The sequence below is a fragment of the Andrena cerasifolii genome, chromosome 15 (genome assembly GCF_050908995.1).
Source record: "Andrena cerasifolii isolate SP2316 chromosome 15, iyAndCera1_principal, whole genome shotgun sequence".
Taxonomy (NCBI): Eukaryota; Metazoa; Arthropoda; class Insecta; order Hymenoptera; family Andrenidae; genus Andrena; species Andrena cerasifolii.
Window position 1 is genome coordinate 7475174 of NC_135132.1, and position 17818 is coordinate 7492991.

General features: G+C 45.5%; 3 protein-coding genes across 6 annotated transcripts; 1 reads left to right on the forward strand and 2 right to left on the reverse strand.

Moving 5' to 3' along the window:
- Positions 1 to 1939: 1939 nt before the first annotated feature.
- On the forward strand, positions 1940 to 14348 carry Plod (procollagen lysyl hydroxylase). 2 transcript variants are annotated; one of them, XM_076828355.1, is made up of 9 exons: positions 1940 to 2100; positions 6065 to 6299; positions 6370 to 6710; positions 6782 to 7235; positions 7300 to 7527; positions 11603 to 11924; positions 12000 to 12104; positions 12235 to 12381; positions 13807 to 14348. In XM_076828355.1, the coding sequence occupies exons 1-9, from the start codon at positions 2013 to 2015 to the stop codon at positions 14089 to 14091; spliced, it is 2205 nt and encodes a 734-aa protein (XP_076684470.1). In that variant the 5' UTR covers positions 1940 to 2012; the 3' UTR covers positions 14092 to 14348. The 2 variants fall into 2 exon arrangements, with proteins under 2 accessions (XP_076684470.1, XP_076684472.1); XM_076828357.1 differs by lacking the exon at positions 12235 to 12381 and adding an exon at positions 12428 to 12574.
- LOC143377275 (palladin) lies at positions 7552 to 11027 on the reverse strand. 2 transcript variants are annotated; one of them, XM_076828360.1, is made up of 6 exons: positions 10729 to 11027; positions 10471 to 10620; positions 8603 to 8689; positions 8133 to 8315; positions 7916 to 8065; positions 7552 to 7849 (listed from the first exon to the last, which is right to left on the reverse strand). In XM_076828360.1, the coding sequence occupies exons 1-6, from the start codon at positions 10912 to 10914 to the stop codon at positions 7691 to 7693; spliced, it is 915 nt and encodes a 304-aa protein (XP_076684475.1). In that variant the 5' UTR covers positions 10915 to 11027; the 3' UTR covers positions 7552 to 7690. The 2 variants fall into 2 exon arrangements, with proteins under 2 accessions (XP_076684475.1, XP_076684476.1); XM_076828361.1 differs by lacking the exon at positions 8603 to 8689.
- Positions 14349 to 14995: 647 nt separating the features above from the next.
- Positions 14996 to 17670, reverse strand: Vsp37a (Vacuolar protein sorting 37A). Of its 2 annotated transcripts, XM_076828359.1 has the most exons (5): positions 17380 to 17669; positions 16680 to 16869; positions 16499 to 16613; positions 15911 to 16429; positions 14996 to 15440 (listed from the first exon to the last, which is right to left on the reverse strand). In XM_076828359.1, exons 1-5 carry the CDS (start codon positions 17466 to 17468, stop codon positions 15094 to 15096), a joined length of 1260 nt encoding a protein of 419 aa, XP_076684474.1. In that variant the 5' UTR covers positions 17469 to 17669; the 3' UTR covers positions 14996 to 15093. The 2 variants fall into 2 exon arrangements, with proteins under 2 accessions (XP_076684474.1, XP_076684473.1); XM_076828358.1 differs by having other exon boundaries at positions 15911 to 16613; positions 17380 to 17670.
- Positions 17671 to 17818: the final 148 nt, after the last annotated feature.

A 17818-nucleotide genomic window follows, 5' to 3' on the forward strand; every position in this document is an offset into this window, starting at 1 on the left:
TTCTATTGGTTCATCGGTCGGACAGTTTTCGGGGAGGGACTCGCTTGTTAACTGCGGAAAGGTAGAAGTAACAGACATCTCTCTTCTCCATTTATTTCTGAAGAAGGATCGCGAGTCTGGACGCAGTGAACACGGGGAATCCGGGGCGTGTATTTATTAATATAGAATTTCTATATCCAGAAGCTGTTAGAGTGTATCATTCGATTTGAGAAACTTGGTCGCCGTGGGTGCCTTGTATAAAGGGACATGGTGAGCAGGGGGGTAGGCGTTCTACTCTTCGCTGTTCTTTTATCGAATTACGTAAGTTTCGCCGCGGCGGTCGAGGAAGTTTGTTTCAGTTCGAGTCGGGAGAACAATGAAAACGCGTCGTGTAAAGGATTGTCGTCGAACGTTTTCGAGCAGATTCTCGCTGAAAGGCATAAAGAGAAAAACGAATCATCAGGCATCCCCATGAAGGGTGAGCGAACACATGAATAATTTATTTTGATATTCAAATGTGATGATGGTCGATAATAAAGGCTTTCGCAACGGTCTAGTTATCCACGAAGTGTTACCAACCATTTCGAATGTCTTTTTAACCGACTTCAAAACGAGGAGGTTACTCAATTCGTTACGTATATTTCCTTATGTATGTATATTCACGCATAACTTTGTAACGCGTGGACCGATTTGGATGATTCTTTCCTTGTTATATGGAGTATGTTCCCCAATTGGTACTACGATAAAAGTTTCTTCACCGACTTCAAATAATGGTAACTAAAAATTAAAAAATAATAAACTTTTTTAAAAAAGTAAAGAACCGAATTCAAGGATGCGTTAAAAAGGATGAAATAATTTTTTTTAAGTCGGTGCCAAAATAGAAACAAAATTAAATAATTTCTAAACCTTTATCAATTATAGTCCATTAGCACACTAACGCCTGGGAATTAGAGCGCGCACAAAATTTAATGAGACGCCACGCGTGCAGCCGATTTAATTTTGTTTTTATTTTGGCACCAACTTAAATTTTTTTATCTTTTTTAGCACATCTTTGAAGTCGGTTTTTTACTTTTTGCAAAAAAGTTTATTATTATTTATTAACAATTCACAGCGGGTACCTATCTATAGGAATATTTGCTGAATTGGTTAGGAGATAATTACTGTTAGTACTTTCCTAATCTATGCATATTTCTAGATTTTAATATTATTTCTTCCGAAGAATTCGTCGTTAATTTTCGTTTCTTTAATTTGGTACCCCTTGAAGCGTCATCTTCAGAGTACTCGTAGCACTATTTGTTCAGTCGATAATAGTTTACAATGCACTACCTGCATGGAAAGAAGTGTCCCGCGATTTTCCGCCACAAAATATTATTAACTCTCGTCTGCGAAGCTTGGAGCATCCCAAAGGTACAATATAGCATCCATCTAACTCCTAACCTAAAAGGAGATCGAAACCTTCGAGAAATTCTATGCTTACTGTGCATCCTAATCGTCTCTGATTAAAAAACAAGCCTCCACAAATCCATTTCCTACAGATGCTCGGTCTCAAACCTCAGATGGCGGGCAATTCAATTGATCACGCGGAAATTGACTCCTGTGTCAATTTTGACCCGTATTAACTATCCTACAGTACCCGTTTCACACTTTGCTTCTTAAAATATTCTAGAAGTATAAATTCCCCAAATTTCCCGTACCGATATTACACTCGGGTCCGAAAAGACCCAGCGAGGTAAGCAAGCGCCCCATCAAAGCGCAAGCCGCCAGCCAGTGCGCACGCAGTGCAGATCAATCGTTATCGAATCAACGAGCCCCGAATTCCACGCGTTTCTCGCTTAATTAAATCCCTCGCAACATTCTACAGGAGCGTTCAAACAGTGTTTACAAGAGTCCGCTGGCGGTCTTTTGGAAACGGGGAGGGGGAGAGGAGGCGTGGGAGTAGCGGCAAGCTTTCCGCTCTGGCCTTTAGTCTCATTTAGTCTGCACAGTGCGTTCGATGTGTTCGTGCACGCGTACGCGGTCCTTGTGCTTTCGAGATGCGTGAAATGAAGGTTGGATGCTGCCTTCTCTGGTGCCTGTTCCTCACGTACCACGTGGTCAGCGAGACTCCAGCGAGTACAGACGGTAAAAAGCCTTCGTCCACTTCACCTCGAGCCTTCGAACAGAAGAGTGGCTGTTTACCGTGCCCGTAAATTCGTTCGAATCGATTCTCGTACGAATGGAATCCCTGTTTATCCCTAATCCCATAAAATAGATTCCCGAGTGCGTAGCTAGAGCACATTGTCCGCTACAACCCCGCTGTTGGACGGCTACGAGAATCTTCTAAATCATGAATGAAAGCACTCGCGTGTCGGTGCTGAATGGACTTCGTTTGGGCCCGCGGTGGGAAGCTTGGCGATCGTTAGGCTTAACGGTGCTTCGTAGATTAACGGTCGTAATAAATCTGCTTTTACGGCGATCGCCCGGCAGGGAAAGTTTTCGGTACGTTGACCCCGAAGAGCGCAAGTTCCTTCGATTATCGAGCCTGCTCGACCGCGCCGTCTGCAAGTCGACGGATCTTCGTGGCACGGAATGCAGATTGCGATCGTTCGGGAACGTATCCGCGCTCATCTCGGCCGGCGGCTCGCCTGGACGCTGTTTTATCTCGTTTATCAGGCAACTGGACCGAGGCCGGTTGACCCCTTTCGAGGCCCTCGCAGGCGGGATCGCGTATTCTTATCCGTGACGTAATTTTACTGGGCGCAAAGATAAGGGAAACGTTTCGTCCGCGCTGCTTTATCGCGGTGCGTTGAAAATTCAGGGAACGGTTGGATGGGGGTTGAAAGGGGCCGCGTACAGGGTGTCAGATTTCGAACGGAGAAATTGACAGTGCTCGGCGATTGTTCGCGCTGACGGGTGAATTATCTCGCCATAGTGATTCTTTGTTCGATGCACGGGAAATAATGCGAAGTAATTGCTCGCAATTCCGGGTAGTTGTAATTGCGGTAAGTAATTGTTTGGGATTAATGGATGTCTGGTTCGGCGATTTAAATGTGGAACTAGTTATTAGTATTTTTGAAATAGTATTTTGTTTTGTCACTGTCTCCGGAATTTTAATATTCGAATCCAGAGCATTTCTATTTGGACTTCTTGCTAGTTTCGAAGTTATTAGTAATTTAATTCGCTATTAGTTCCAAGGCGATTCTACTTGGATTCGTTACCAGTTCCAAAGCTTTAGTATTTAACTCCTTAAGAGCATTTCCATTCCAACTTCTTGCGATCTCCAAACCCACATAAGTTCCAGTTTCAGATCCACTCCTGCCCACGGTAGCAGTCCTCGGAGACTTGGCCCAGCAAACGTTTCGTTAACGAACCTACGGTTTGCCCTCCTCTCGGCTCCATTACGCGGCGATAATTGGCACAATAAAAATCGCAGCATAGCGGAGGGCATCCTTCAAGCCTCCACAGTGCAGCGCAACGCCCACAGAGTTGAGGACTCCACTCGAAACGATTACTTGGTCTTCTAGGTCCGCAAGTTCAATTGCCATGCGCTCATTCCTCCAACCGTCGATTACTGACGAGAATTAAACCGCTTCACAGTTACCAGCAGCGCACTGACCGCGCAGTGCACCGGAGGAACACTTGATAATTGCTTTTCTAATTTAAATTCTTGCATCTCATCTGTCCGCTGGATAACTGGACCGTACAGTCGAGTCGTTATCTCTCCATTTCCGGTTGCATCGCTCTGATATACATTTCCGGTTGCATCGCTCCGGTATAAGCGACTCACTGCCCGGTGGATGCTTCTGTTCTTCCATCTTCTGTCCTAATCGTACTACCATTTCTTTTCGTTGATTGGACTTATGGGAAGAACGATCGTCGCCCACGTTCAAACGCTACTAGGGCAGTGGTGCCTGAGCGCCCACGCGTCACCAGTCGGTGATGCGAACGTTGCATTTTTCAGTCTACTAGAAAATCTGGAAATATGATTTTTATGGCGTTGCTTTTAGAAGACAGTAGCGGAGTTAAGGAGACAGGCCCACCTGGCAAACCTTCTGGGGGGCCCATTATATAGTGTTTGGATAACATCATACATTTTTGGGGGGCCTTCTGGCCCATTTGTAAACGTCCTAGAAAACTTGAAACAGCTGTATTAAGGGGGGGTTATGCCTAGTCAGCTGGCGCAAAAGAACGTGATTTTCGGAATTTTTTGTGGAATATCTACTGTATATTTTTTTACAACTATTCGCTTATTTTAAAAGTACATATCTATAGCAACTCTCAGTAATTTTGTTATAGAAAATCATTAATAAAAAAATTTTAAAAAAATATTAAAACCGATTTGAAAAAAATAAAATTGCACTAAGTAGAAAATAATTCTTCCCTTATTTAATCTACGACTCTCGATGTTGTTAAGTCGGCCTCAGATTTACACAGTGCAAATGATGAGGCGTTACTTACAAAATATGAGAGTCGTAGATTAAATAAGGGAAAAAATTATTTTTTACTTTTTAGTGCATTTTTTATTTTTTTTAAGTCGATTTTAATTTTTTTTAAGTCGATTTTAATTTTTTTTAAGTCGATTTTAATTTTTTCTCTAAATTATTTTATTTTTAACTTAGTATTATATATAATCTATAACCTAATTCTTTTTGAAGTCGGTTAAAAAAATGAACGAATAACAGCTATTCTCGCGGAAGCGGTTTTGATAACGGCACTGTGCGGTGAGCACGATTTCTCTGAGCCGGATTATCTAAAATTAAAACTTCAAAAGGATTCTGTTGATACATGGTTGAATTCAGTAGATGAGCGAAGGGTTTTTCAAAGAGTTGATTCTTGACAAAATGGCGGCCGTTTAACACAAAACCACGATTTTTCGATATCTGAATTGTTCGATTTTCGTTAATTAAAAATAGAGTTTTTGTTAAAATAAAAAATCGGTCATCTACTAGTCTTTGGTATATAAAATAAGTCTGCAAAAGTTTAGGCCAATCGATACAGCGGTTTTCGAAATATCGGTATCAAAACAGCTTCCGCGAGAATGGCTGTTATTCCTTAATTTTTTTAATCTTCTATAACAATAGTACTGAGAGTTGCTGCATATATATGCTTTTAAAATAAGCGAATAGTTGTAAGAAAAATATACAGTAGATATTCCAGAAAAAAATCCCGAAAATCGCGTTCCTTTTCGCCAGCTGACTAGGCATAACCCCTTAATATTTCTGCGAGTCGTTGGTAAAGTTCACAGCAACTCCTGAGCTGAGAATTATGATCAACGGCCTCGCAATCTGCCGATTCTGTTGCGAGATGACGTGACTCTTAACACCGTCAGCAGACTCCGCGTTATATTTGGATCATGGTGTCACGTCGAAAAAGCCACGCCGTTGGGTTTGCTTGTTCAGTGGCAAGCCCATGCTATTACGCTTAAAAATAGACTAACTGCCTTTGAATACACTGCGCTACGATTTACAATAAAGAACACGCTTGAGAAGAAATACGTTCCTCGAATTTTTGGGACCGCATACTTTATTCTTTTCTGTATGAACGACTCTGCTCAGCCAATAATTCGTGCTTGTTATCTCAAGTAGATCATTTCTTCGGGCATCCTCCTCTTCGTGAATACCGCCTTGCTAAACACCAGTGGCGGATTTAAGAAGAAAGGCCCAGGTGGCAAACGTTGTGGGGCCCATTTTTTCGGGGAAATGAAGAGGTAGTTTACTAAAAAGGGGTAAATGTACGGAAGAGTATAGAAAAAAAGTGCTTAGATAAAATCATAATTTATTTTTGAAGACAGGGGCCTAGGGGGGGGGGAGCCTTCCGAGCAGGGGCCCATTTTTCAAGAAACTAAAGCGGTAGTTTACTGAAAATGGCTCAGTGCAATAGCACAGAAAAAAAAATATAGTTTGTATAAAACCATATTTTTTTTTTCTTTGGGCCCTGTTGGGGCCTTCCCAAGTGGCAACTGCTCATCAGCCGCCCTGTCAAATCCGCCACTGCCTCGATTTAAATGCAAACGAGCTGGTATAAACCGTTCTTAACTGTTTCCAGCGGGGAATAATGAATCTATGCAACGAATCCTCAAACTTATTTCCCTAATTATGCGTTCCAGATGTCCTTGTGTTCACTGTGGCCACCAACGAGACGGATGGCTACAAGAGATACCGCAGGTCTATCGGTGTCTATGGATTTCTCGATAACTTGAACGTGCTGGGAGTGGGCGAGCCCTGGCAAGGTGGAGAGAATATAAAGACCAGCGTGGGAGGAGGATACAAAGTGAACCTCCTGGCAGAGGCTCTGAAGAAGTATCAAAACGACGAAGAGAGGATCGTGATATTCACAGACAGGTTACTTCCCCAAAGACTCCTATACTATTGATTCCCGACTCTTACTTCAGTAGCTGTCCTCGCATTTCAGTTACGACGTGATATTTCTGGGCGGCTTGGATAATATCATCGACAAGTTTAAGAGCTCGAATGCCAGAGTCTTGTTCTCTGCCGAGGGATCCTGCTGGCCAGACAGATCGCTAGCCTCTAAGTATCCGCTGGTGGCTCGTGGCAAACGCTTCCTAAATTCTGGAGGCTTCATAGGCTACGCCTCGGACGTCTACGCAATTTTAACGCACGCCCCTATAGAAAACAAGGACGACGATCAGTTATTCTACACCAAGGTGTATCTCGACCAGGAGCTGAGGGAGCGCCACCAAATTAAGCTTGATCACAGGTCTGAGATATTCCAGAATCTCTACGGGGTAGTAGGTAAGCGAACACCAAAAGATCTGCCTTCCCGTAAAGGTGTTCTCTTGTGCTAATGACACTGGCTTTCACAGCTGACGTGGAATTGAAGTTCGAGGGAGGGAAAGCCTCCCTCGTGAACACTGTCTACAAGACGGAGCCACTGATACTTCACGGGAACGGTTACAGCAAGTTGTCCCTGAATTCTCTGGGAAATTACTTGGCTAATGCTTGGAACCCCGAGGAAGGGTGCGTGATGTGCTGGGAGGACACCGTGGAGATCGATAAGTCGGTGCCGGACACGTTTCCTGTTCTGGTAATCGCGATTTTCATTGAAAATCCCACTCCCTTCTTGGAGGAATTCTTCGTGGCGATACGCGAGCAAATCTACCCGAAATCGAAGCTGCACCTGTTCATCCACAACAACGTGCCTTATCATCAAGACACCGTCGACAAGTTCGTGAAGCACTTTGGGAAGAAGTACAGGAGCAATAAGCAGATTGTTCCCAGCGACGCTATAAGCGAAGTCGACGCGAGGAACCTGGCCATGTAAGACTCTCATCGGACTGGAAGTTGTTTTAACTCGCATTAAAATGAAATCCTGAAATTCAAGGGACTACTGCGTGCTGATGGAATGCTCCGGGTACTTCTCGATCGATTCCATCTCGCATCTGGACAACGAATTCACGTTGAAGCTGCTGGTGGACCAGAACCGAGGGATCGTAGCTCCGTTGCTGGTCAGGCCGTATAAAATGTGGAGCAACTTCTGGGGCGCGATAATGGATGACGGATTCTACGCCAGGAGCTTCGATTACGTAGAGATCGTGAAGAACGAGCGAAGGTAAGCGAAACGCCTGCTAAGCGGCTCTTTTAACAAACTGAATTTATTACCAAACTTGGTGTACAGGAGTTATACATTTTTAGACCTACATCGTACAGTTTCATCGCACTAATCGTTTGCAGTATATGGGCGCTTCTTCTGAACTACTTGGAAGAGCGTAAGCTTAATCGAAGACGATAGAGAAGTCAGTCTTGAATGATCTGCGGTCGATGCTATACATATTATCAGCTGTGCACTCGTAGACTCCAGCGTCCATTTGGGTGGCGGGATCGATCTCCAGCTTCGACTTCACTCTGTCGTCTCCCACTTGCCACTCGTGCACCTGCGAAATTTACATCGTCACACAGCTCCGGCTTCTGTTATCCCGGCTAGGATCGAGCGTACTAACGTGCATGTAGACGTGAGTGTAAATCTCAGCTCCATCCTTGAACCACGTAATGTGCGGCCGTGGGTTTCCGCGCGCCACGCAGAGAAAGGCGATCTTGTGCCCTAGCACGTACTCCAAGTCGAAGTGGGACGCCAGTATTATCTTCGCACCCTGAATAACCATTTTTAATGTCACGGTTGAACAATTGGGAATCTGTAAGCCGAGTGGTCCTACGTACGTTCTGGTTGTTGTAGTATTGATCGCTCTCTGGATCGCGATACTTGCCGGTTATAGGCAATCCTATTTGAACTCGCGACTTGGTTTTACCTCTGCCTCTTCCTCTCCGCCCAAGTATCTCCTGGCTGTTCAGCAGCAGTATGATCAACAGAAACAGCATCATCATAGAGCGCGGCATGGCGTTCTGGGGGAAGCGAATGAAAGCGTACCGTAAAATTAGTGGGCAGAGGTCTTTGCGGGAGCACTTAGATTAGCAGCGAAGAGTTTATATTCGTTTAGAAGCGGAGAAACAATTCCTATCGTTATTTAGGGTTCTTCTAAAGCTCTTCCGCGTTGGTTATTCAGGAAATTCGGGGACTTGTGGTATTTAACGAGACTTGGGCCCTTTTGACATCTTCTTCAGCGATATCTTCGTTGAGTTTGCCTCCCGAGATAGGGCTTCGGTTTTAAATACTTGCTGCAGATACTCACCGAGTACAGGCAACGTACGACGATCACACGGAACTCCGATGCAACTGACAGCCACCTACTCATTACTCCCCTAGTGTCCTCTCCTATCTATTACAGACGTGCAGACAGATAATACCGGGCTGCACGTGTGTTGCCTGTGCGTGCGCTGGTTATTTCTTTGACACCTATTTCAACTCGGTCATCGAGGGATTGCAAATCCACTAACTAGATGTTTAACGCAGGGCTGGGTACGAATAAGTTTAAACAAGCTGGAATCAAGTACAATGAAAGTGGGACTCGCTGAAGCTAAGCGCGCTGATTCAATTAATTTCCATTATTTAGGAGACCGATAAATCTGTGCCAATTGATTCCAATTGTCCGCAAGCCTCAACTCTTGTCGCCCCAGCGCTTGTTTAGACTCGCCTGGTTCCAGGGTGATATTTTTGGTCGAGCGCAGGCTGATCATTCATTAGATTTCCAACGGAGAGCTATTTTGTATATATTTTATGCTTCGCAGAGCGCACGCACCACCTTTATGGGAGTCAATTGTGACTTAATGAATAAGAGCTAGGGGAACTCGGAGTTTCCAAGTACACCGTTATGCGCTGGGATTCTTAATAACGCCGGGCTGCATGCATTAAAGAAAGCAGCGTGCTGTTTCGTATGCTTTACTTACACAGGTCCACAGTGATTACATTTTAATTGAGCAAACGATCGCTTGAGGGAATTTAACAGGCGCATCTCATCAGTCTTCGGTTCCTGTAACTCCTTGCAAATTCATTTCTGAACTAGCTCGCGCTTCTCGCTTCTACTTTCTTATAAACAAGAAGCCTGCAGGGTCTTTTAAACTAGAAAATGTATCTTTCGTCATTAAGGGGGGGAATCCTATTCTTTGGACTAAAAACATAGCAAAATTTGCGATTTTTTTTTTTAAGAAACCAGCGATTCGATTCATCTGAAATTTGGACCATGCTTTGATGCGTCCTTGAAGAAGTTGCAGTTTTTTTCTTATTCATTTTGAGTAATAAATAGGGGAGTTAGGCATCACGCCGTGGAAAACTCGTCGTCCGCTGGTGTGCATGATATTTACCTTCCAGGTAATCTGAAACAGAAAAATAAAACAGCGTTTTACTTTGTATATATGTAGCTTGAATTTGATGAACCAGAATACCGCTAAGTTAAAAATTAAAGGTTCAGACCTTTCAGTTTGAAAACTCTCCACACTGCTGAATAATTTTTTTTGTTTTTTGCTGGTTCCTCAATTTCAAGCTACATATGTATAAAATAAAACGCCGTTTCATTTTTCTGTTTCAGATTACCTGGTAGATAAATATCATGCACACCAACAGTCGGTGAATTTTGCGCGGCGTGATGGTCGATCATGCATAACTACTATATTTATGGTTAAAAATTAATATAAAATAAACTGCAGCTTCCTCAAAGATGCATCAAAACGTGGTCCAAATTTCAGATGAATCGAATCGCTGGTTTCTTTAAAAAAAAATCCCAAATTTTGCTAGGTTTTTAGTCCAAAGAATAGAATTCCCCCCTTAAGAACTCTAGAAGTCAAAGCTCCATGTTTGAGTGTTCAACTTCTTGCTTATAACGAGCCGGTTTACTTTCAAGTGTCGCATAATGAACGGAATCTGTAGAAAATTGAAAGGAGGTATGGATTTTAGTAGGAGATCATGACGTAATCTGTCCTAAAACCGCGTCGATCGACCGCGTACTGATTGTCCGCCTGACACTCGTAATATCCAGCATCTTTCTGAGTAGCAGGATCAATTTCCATCTTTGATTTCAGCGTGTCGTTACCGACGGGCCATTCATGCACCTACAAACCGCGAGTCGTAAAGTTTCATTATACAAAGTTTAAGCGATAGGACTACCTGGAAGTACTTATGGTGGTACAATTCAATCCCGTCCTTCAGCCAGGTGATCTCTGGCCTGGGAATCCCAGTAGCCATGCAAAAGAAGGTGATCTTCCTGCCTAGCATGTAATCTAACTCGAAGTGAGAGGCTTTCACTATCCTGGCCCCCTGGAATTTTCAGGAACTCAGCGAAACTTTCATGCCAGAGGAACGCAAGCTAGAGTTCTTATAGGCGCATGGTTCGCCCAGGTTGAAGTCGCTGGAGTTCACACTTACATCTTTGTTCTCGTAGTAGTTTGCGCTAGCTGGATTCCGATGGGGGATCAGAATAGGCATCCGTGACTTGTACACTCTTCCTCCGCGCCCTCTGCTGCTCCCTCTGCCTCCTCCACCTTTCGCCGCCACTGTGCTCATCAGCAGAGAGATGAACAGGCACAGGCACAGAAATCCCCATCTCCTCATTTGTTTTAGGTAGATATAGGTTCACTCGGGTGTGTTTTGTCTTCCACGACTGGCACTAGGTTCGTTCAGTGACATAGAACTTCTCCGCGTAACACTTCAGGGTCTTTGGCAGCAGTCGCTGTGATGCACCAACAGCATCTCAACGTAGAACTCCACTCAGAAAGAGCTAGGCGTTTGCACCAAGAGTGCCACAGCTTCTGAGATGCCTCTTTCAAGCGGCCAAGCGAAATTGGTGGCTTTGAGCCTCCATCTGTCCCTACTGCCTAAAATATAAACGGATTGCGCTAGATGGGCATGCCTGTCACCGGGTGGCAGAGTTATGAATCTCAATTGGATAATTATCCATAAACCCATTGCCAGCGTGCCCAACAGCCAATCACCACACCACAGTGATTGCCTTACAAAACATTTAAGCGATCGCCTCTGAAAAACAACACTGCCTCGAATGGCAAGCAAACAACCGGTGCTTATGTGTCTGCTTCTTCGCTGGCCTTGAGGCCCCTGAGAATATCGAAGCGACCAGATACCCACATGTGGCCACTGAGTCATGAATGATTTGCCCCTTTCAGTCGGGCCCAATTGTGCTCCTCGCTTGCCATAAACAAAGTAGCTTTGGAAGGCTTCGAGAAAGAAGAAGACTATCATTACTTCATTGGAAATCAAATTCCCATGAAATTCTCTGTTCCAGGGGACTGTGGAACGTGCCGTTCATCAGCAACTGTTACCTAATTAACGCTACGTTGATAAGGAACAAGGAGACCCGTCCATCGTACTCGGAGGGTGAATTGGACGCAGACATGGCCTTCGCTTATGCTAATAGGGAGAGATCTATCTTCATGTACGTCAGCAACAGGCTCGACTTTGGGCATCTGGTTAATGCGGACAGCTACGACATCACAATGACCTATCCTGACTTGTACCAGATCATCGACAATAAGTTGGACTGGGAGAGGAAATACATACACCAGAATTACTCCAAGAACTTCAGTCCCAAAGAAACTCCCACGCAGGCAAGCTTAATATATATATATTCCCTTAAGTTCATAAGTCTCTTGATCGAAAACTTGATTGAATTCCCTCCGCAGCCCTGCCCAGACGTATACTGGTTCCCCATAGTCAACGAGAAGTTCACGAAGGAACTGGTGGCAGTCATGGAAGCGTTCGGCAAGTGGTCGGACGGATCGAACCATGTATGAGAATTATATTCCTCCTCTCTCCGATAAGTTAATCCTGTCGCAGTAAGGCACCCCTCTACTCTGAACCCTCGCGGCTCAGAGCGATCGAAGAGAGGGCACTATTATAATGCAATTTCTTCGGCAGGATTCAAGACTAACGGGTGGTTACGAAAACGTACCAACTCGCGATATTCATATGACTCAAGTGCACTATGAATCGCAGTGGCTATACTTCTTAAAGGAGTACGCCAGACCTCTGCAGGAGCTCGTGTTCACCGGATATTATCACGATGTAAGGCATCAAACACTGATTTAACGAATGCGTCGCTCGTTTTCAGGATCCCCGTATCGATGGCGGATACGAAGCCGTCCCGACGCGAGACATTCACTTGAGACAAGTCGGCCTCCACGAGTCTTGGTTGCAATTTCTTAACGACTATGTCGGCCCCTTGCAAGAGCATGTTTTTATAGGCTACAATACCAGCGTAAGAATTAACAGAAACAGCTTTGTGCGGACTCGGGGGTAGGCTTTTACTGGTTGCACAAGATTATTATTCACACATGCACACAGATCTCAAATTGCAAACACCCTTTCTGCAAATCAGCCGCACTGCATCCTTCTCTGGTGATAGGCTTCGTATTCTGATTAGTGATGGCATCCGAAGCACGTCGAAGCGATTCGAATCTGTCTTCAATATCAGGCAACTAATTCGAAGCACTTCGAACATGATTCGGAGCTTAAAACTCTTGAAAGTCTTGAGTCTTGATGAGTCTTGAGTCTTCATGAGTCTTGAGTCTTCATGGATCTTGAGTCTTCACGAGTCTTGAGTCTTCACGAGTCTTGAGTCTTCACGAGTCTTGAGTCTTCACGAGTCTTGAGTCTTCACGAGTCTTGAGTCTTCACGAGTCTTGAGTCTTCACGAGTCTTGAGTCTTCATGAGTCATGAGTCTTCATGAGTCATGAGTCTTCATGAGTCATGAGTCTTGAGTCTTGAGTCTTGAGTCTTGATAAGTCTTGAAAATCTTGATCGTCCTGGAAGTCTTGAAACTCTTGCTTCAACGACTTGGTAGGTTTCGGACCCGCACATACGTCCACCATATATATATATATATATTCGGATCCCATCACTAATTCTGATTGATCCTCCAATTTTATTCTCAGCGCCTATCTAACGATGAGACCAAGCTCAATGCGTATAAGTATCCAATCACTTCGCTGCCTAAGATTTATTATTTAAAGTAGCTTACTTCGAAGTAATTCGCGGCACGCCTGGTCCCATCACTATCCAATTATGTGTCAAATATTCCTTTCGTGATACGCTGCTCGGAACAGTTCGGAGGAATACACGAGAACGTATCAAATATTACAGGCAAAATACACGCGTTACAATTGAGGGGCCCAGTGGAAAACAAGCACATGCCACCCTTTCTGATGTTAGAGGAGAGCAAGTTGAAGGAAAAATTAATTTCATAAGAAATGCGGTACGAGGTTGTAATTATTTTAAGCGGTACTTGAACTAGATGGTAAATGATAACTATTATCAAATCAGTTTTTAAACTTATGCATACGTGGCATGTGCCTGTTTTCCACTGGGCCTCTCAATTTTTTACCTATCGAAGCCTCATTCGATTAAGTACTCCTCTAATTCCTTCGAACAGTGTATTTACGTTAGCCTCAGATGCATTAACAATCCTCTGTTTCCGTGCAAATGAACAGCCACCGCGTGCCCTGATGAACTTCGTCGTGAGGTATCGCCCAGACGAGCAGCCGCTGTTGAAGCCACACCACGACAGCTCAACGTACACCATCAACATCGCCCTGAACAGGGCGGGGGTGGACTACGAGGGCGGAGGATGTCGATTCATTCGCTACAACTGCTCGGTAACGGACACGAAGCCGGGTTGGATGCTGCTGCATCCCGGACGACTGACCCACTACCACGAAGGGCTTCGAGTGACCAACGGCACGCGATACATCATGATTTCGTTCGTCGATCCTTGATTATCGGGCAGGTCGCCGGGCTTCAACGCCAATTGAAAAGGGGACGTATTATCTACTAGGGAGCAGAAGGGGCGTACAGATGTTTCAAATTATCAGCTAGCAATGTTAGTTGCGAGCTTAACGCCGGAGCACGCATTTAAGGAGAGACTCGCTCCCCCTGTTGCTGTTATTTTTCTAACACGGGAACGTAGAGACACGGGACAATTAGTGATCGTAAGTGTTTGTACGGAAATAAAGAGGATTCAGTTGCATTTCTACCCACGCCGTCGAAATAATCACACCCATCGGACTCGTCATCTTCTCTCAGCATTTCCTTTTATTAAAAACTCGTGTTTCCTTAACTTATGTACAACTTACGACTTCTACACAGTTAAATCCATCCTCCCGCTCCGCCGAAACTTAAGCCGCGCGTGTTTAAATAACATATCACCGAGCCGCCTAATGGAATTACATATCGCCGCGGTTAAAAGAGAACGGGAAACGAAACGGAGCGTCTCTTTCCTCCATCCCTCGGGCTACGCGCACCTATACAGCTCTTCAATATGTTACAATATATATTTAGGAACATCCGTAGGATAAGTAATTAGAGGATTAACATCACCGAATAGCAAACGTTGAAAACAATCCCGTTTAATCGTACTTCCACCCCGGCGCGTTTCTTTACATAGCAAAGAGCGGCGCTTCGTCGGAGAGCTGGCGCGTAAGTACATCGAGAATCAATCCAAGTATTACACAGTATTACTCTGCCGCTTCCTACGTGCACGAGTCGCATTTCGCAAACGAACGACGCGGCGCGAGTAACAAGCAGCGATGCAACGTTAGCGGTCCATTAAATACAAAAAGAGTGTCCTCTTCCAGCGAGTGCCCCCCCAGCCGTTTTACAGAATTATTTGGTAAACACGAATGCCGTTCGAATTCACAGTATCGTTTAATTTAACTAGGCGAATTATTTACAAGTTTGTTCGATTCATAGAAAAAGTTGCGTGGTTATATATCCGATATTTAATAGCCAGCCCGCTTCAGCTCGTTTAGCTGGTGAGCCAGCTTCTCCTCTTTAGTCCTCCTCGCCTGCCCCAGCTTCCTGCATTCGACGTAGGTGCTGAGGAAACGCTCCACGTCGATCTTCCTGTTCAGGAAATCCTCCGCGATCCTCTCGCTCTCCTCGTGGCTCTCGTCCGCCGCTCGTCTCAGACACTCCTTAATATGATCCGGCGTGAACACCTCCGACAGCTTGTTGTACCGTTGTATCAGCTGATCGTATCTGGCCTTCAGCGCGGCAACGGTCTGCACTTTACTCGCTACGTCAGACTGCAGCTCTCTAAGCTCGGGTTCTTTGGCTACGTTAGCCTCTGAAAAAAAAACCTCTCTTTACTAACAGGAGCCGTGACGATTAATCGGGGAGGGCATTTAAGGGGTTCGACTACTGTAAAACGGTCGATAAATCGTAATTCTTTTTTGTCGCTTCAATATTACTTTGAAATCTCCGGAATGACGTGCAAAAGGTTTGAAATATAAATATAACTTAGTTTATGGAGATACAGAGCCGAACGCACACTCGAAAGTCTGCGCGCCGTACGATACTTTTCAAACTGGTGTACAAGGAGATATTTGCTAAAAACAATTTTTTTTTCAGAAAGACGGAGGTGCCCCCGGTGGCCCGCGGGCTACCAGTTAGTCAACTCTGCTTTACAATATGCCAAAATCGAGTGCTAAACCGCAATTGAATCGGCAGAGTAGCTTCTCTACAATTTGCACCAGAAGATTACCTATTTTTTCGGGTCGCCACAGCAGTCCACCCCCTTAAAATTCCATCACCTACCGGCAGTTTTTTGGACCCAATCGATGGCGCCGTCGATAGTCGCGTTGATGTCTTTCAGATCGGAATGTTTCTCCAGGAACTCGTCCAGCCTGTCGTCGTCCTCGCCGAGCAGCCTCAGCTCCTCGTTGGTCAGGCTGTTCAGCTCGGGGAAGGCCACGCTCTGGCGGGGCTTGCTCGGCACCTGGTTGGACAACGACTGGTAATTCGCGTTCGAGTAGTGCGAGTTCAGATACGAGCCCTGCTGGCTCGAATTGTATCTGGCGTGGTCCGCGTTGTGAAGTGAGCTGGCCCTGGAGCTCGTGATGTACGCAGAGTGCTGCGACGGCGAGCCGAACTTCGTGTGGCCGTCCGTCGCGTACGGGGTAGTCGAGTTCGTGTGGTTGTAACTGTAGATGCAGGTGTTCGCGCTGGCGGACGAATACTGAGGGAACTGCGCGGTGTAGTACGAATTGAACGAAGTCGCTGGGACCTCGGGATACTGCTGCCGGGAGTACGACGGCGATGTCCTTCCTTGTAAATCTGTAACGGCATCGTTAAACATAGAACTACCCTCCCGAGTGTCCGGCCGGGCTCTGGGGATGTACTCGCCTCTGTGCGACTTCACAGATCCAGGGGAAATATCGTCCAGCAACCGCGGAGGGTTTTTACTCAGCTCCCTGATGATCGCCTGGACGACGCGGCCCAGGTCGCTGTGCACTGTGAACTAAAGTACAAAGCGATTAGTCTCTGAGCTGCTGATGGACGTAATTAGCTACATAAAGAGCCGTACGTTGAGTAATCCCGGCGCGCTCGTGATCTCGCTGTGCTCGTTGCACCAAGGGTGGTTTATCGGGGGCGAAACCCTGAGCACTGGCTTTTCCAGCGGAAACTCCGGCGACAAAGAGACCATAATAGCCATTCTCCTTTCCCCGGCATCGAATTGCACCTGGTATTCCACATCTTCCCTGAGTTCTACTACACTGGAACAAGGAACAATCGCAATTTCAAATTACTACGAACTCGGATGCAGTAATAATCAGGTTCCGCGATCTCCGAGAACAAGCAACTCGTCGCGCTGCTGGAACAAAGAAAACGAATGGGAAACCCGACGGGGAAGGAAGCATTCCATGTGCGTCGGCTTAATACGAAAAACGACCTTGAAACGAAAGGCTCGCGAAGTTTAATTCGAGACAAAGAGCGGGGAAATGAAAGAAAAGGCCCCCGCAAATTGGGCGTGTACCAAGGCCGATGATATCATTAACTCCGGAATGACGGATCGTGCAGTAAGGAGTTGGTTGCTTTATCCTCGGAAAAAAAAAGAGTGCGCCAGTGAAATTTCATTTTTATGCGCTCCGCGCGAGTCCTCCCCTTCGTTTCTCTTCGATTTAAGGAAATAGAAGGCGAGGGGCTCGTTCAGCGAGTAGACAGACAGACAACTGGAAAAGGAGCCAAAGAGGTTAGGTTGCCAGGCGAAGTTACTTCCCCCTTACTTGTCGTTGAAGATTTTCAGCGTGTCGATCTGTCGTTTTCTCTTGACCGCGGCATTTTCATTTTCCCCACGGAATATTCGCGATATCATTTAAAAGCGTGAGGTGTAGATAAAACATTCGCTTATCCTTCGGCCAGCCTGTCAAAGCAACCATCCAGCAGCAGCAGAACAGCTGTTTCTTCCTGGCCCCCCTCGTCGCGCTACGCTCCCGTGGAAACATGGCTGCGCTCGCAGTGCGGGCGTTCTCGCGCGAAAACCTGTGTGGCGATTTATTTCAAACGCCCGAAGGGACGCTGCGTTCGTTCGTGACAGGCCTTGGTAATCCGCTCGCATCGGGGATTCAATTTGCCGGAAAATTCTTTCTGATAGCTACTACGATTTTACGGACATGTATTGTGACTGTGGAGACATGTATTTATACAGGGTGAGTCGTTTAAAAC

Coding starts and splice junctions, on each gene's coding strand:
- Plod (XM_076828355.1), top strand. CDS start 2,013: ATGCGTGAAATGAAGGTTGGATGCTGCCTTCTCTGGTGCCTGTTCCTC. Junction 2,101..6,064: donor GACTCCAGCGAGTACAGACG/GTAAAAAGCCTT, acceptor TATGCGTTCCAG/ATGTCCTTGTGTTCACTGTG. Junction 7,528..11,602: donor ATCGTGAAGAACGAGCGAAG/GTAAGCGAAACG, acceptor TCTCTGTTCCAG/GGGACTGTGGAACGTGCCGT.
- LOC143377275 (XM_076828360.1), bottom strand. CDS start 10,914: ATGAGGAGATGGGGATTTCTGTGCCTGTGCCTGTTCATCTCTCTGCTG. Junction 10,621..10,728: donor ACTACTACGAGAACAAAGAT/GTAAGTGTGAAC, acceptor TGAAAATTCCAG/GGGGCCAGGATAGTGAAAGC. Junction 8,066..8,132: donor AATACTACAACAACCAGAAC/GTACGTAGGACC, acceptor ATGGTTATTCAG/GGTGCGAAGATAATACTGGC.
- Vsp37a (XM_076828358.1), bottom strand. CDS start 17,468: ATGATATCGCGAATATTCCGTGGGGAAAATGAAAATGCCGCGGTCAAG. Junction 16,614..16,679: donor GCGCGCCGGGATTACTCAAC/GTACGGCTCTTT, acceptor TTTGTACTTTAG/TTCACAGTGCACAGCGACCT. Junction 15,441..15,910: donor TTGGGTCCAAAAAACTGCCG/GTAGGTGATGGA, acceptor TTTTTTTTTCAG/AGGCTAACGTAGCCAAAGAA.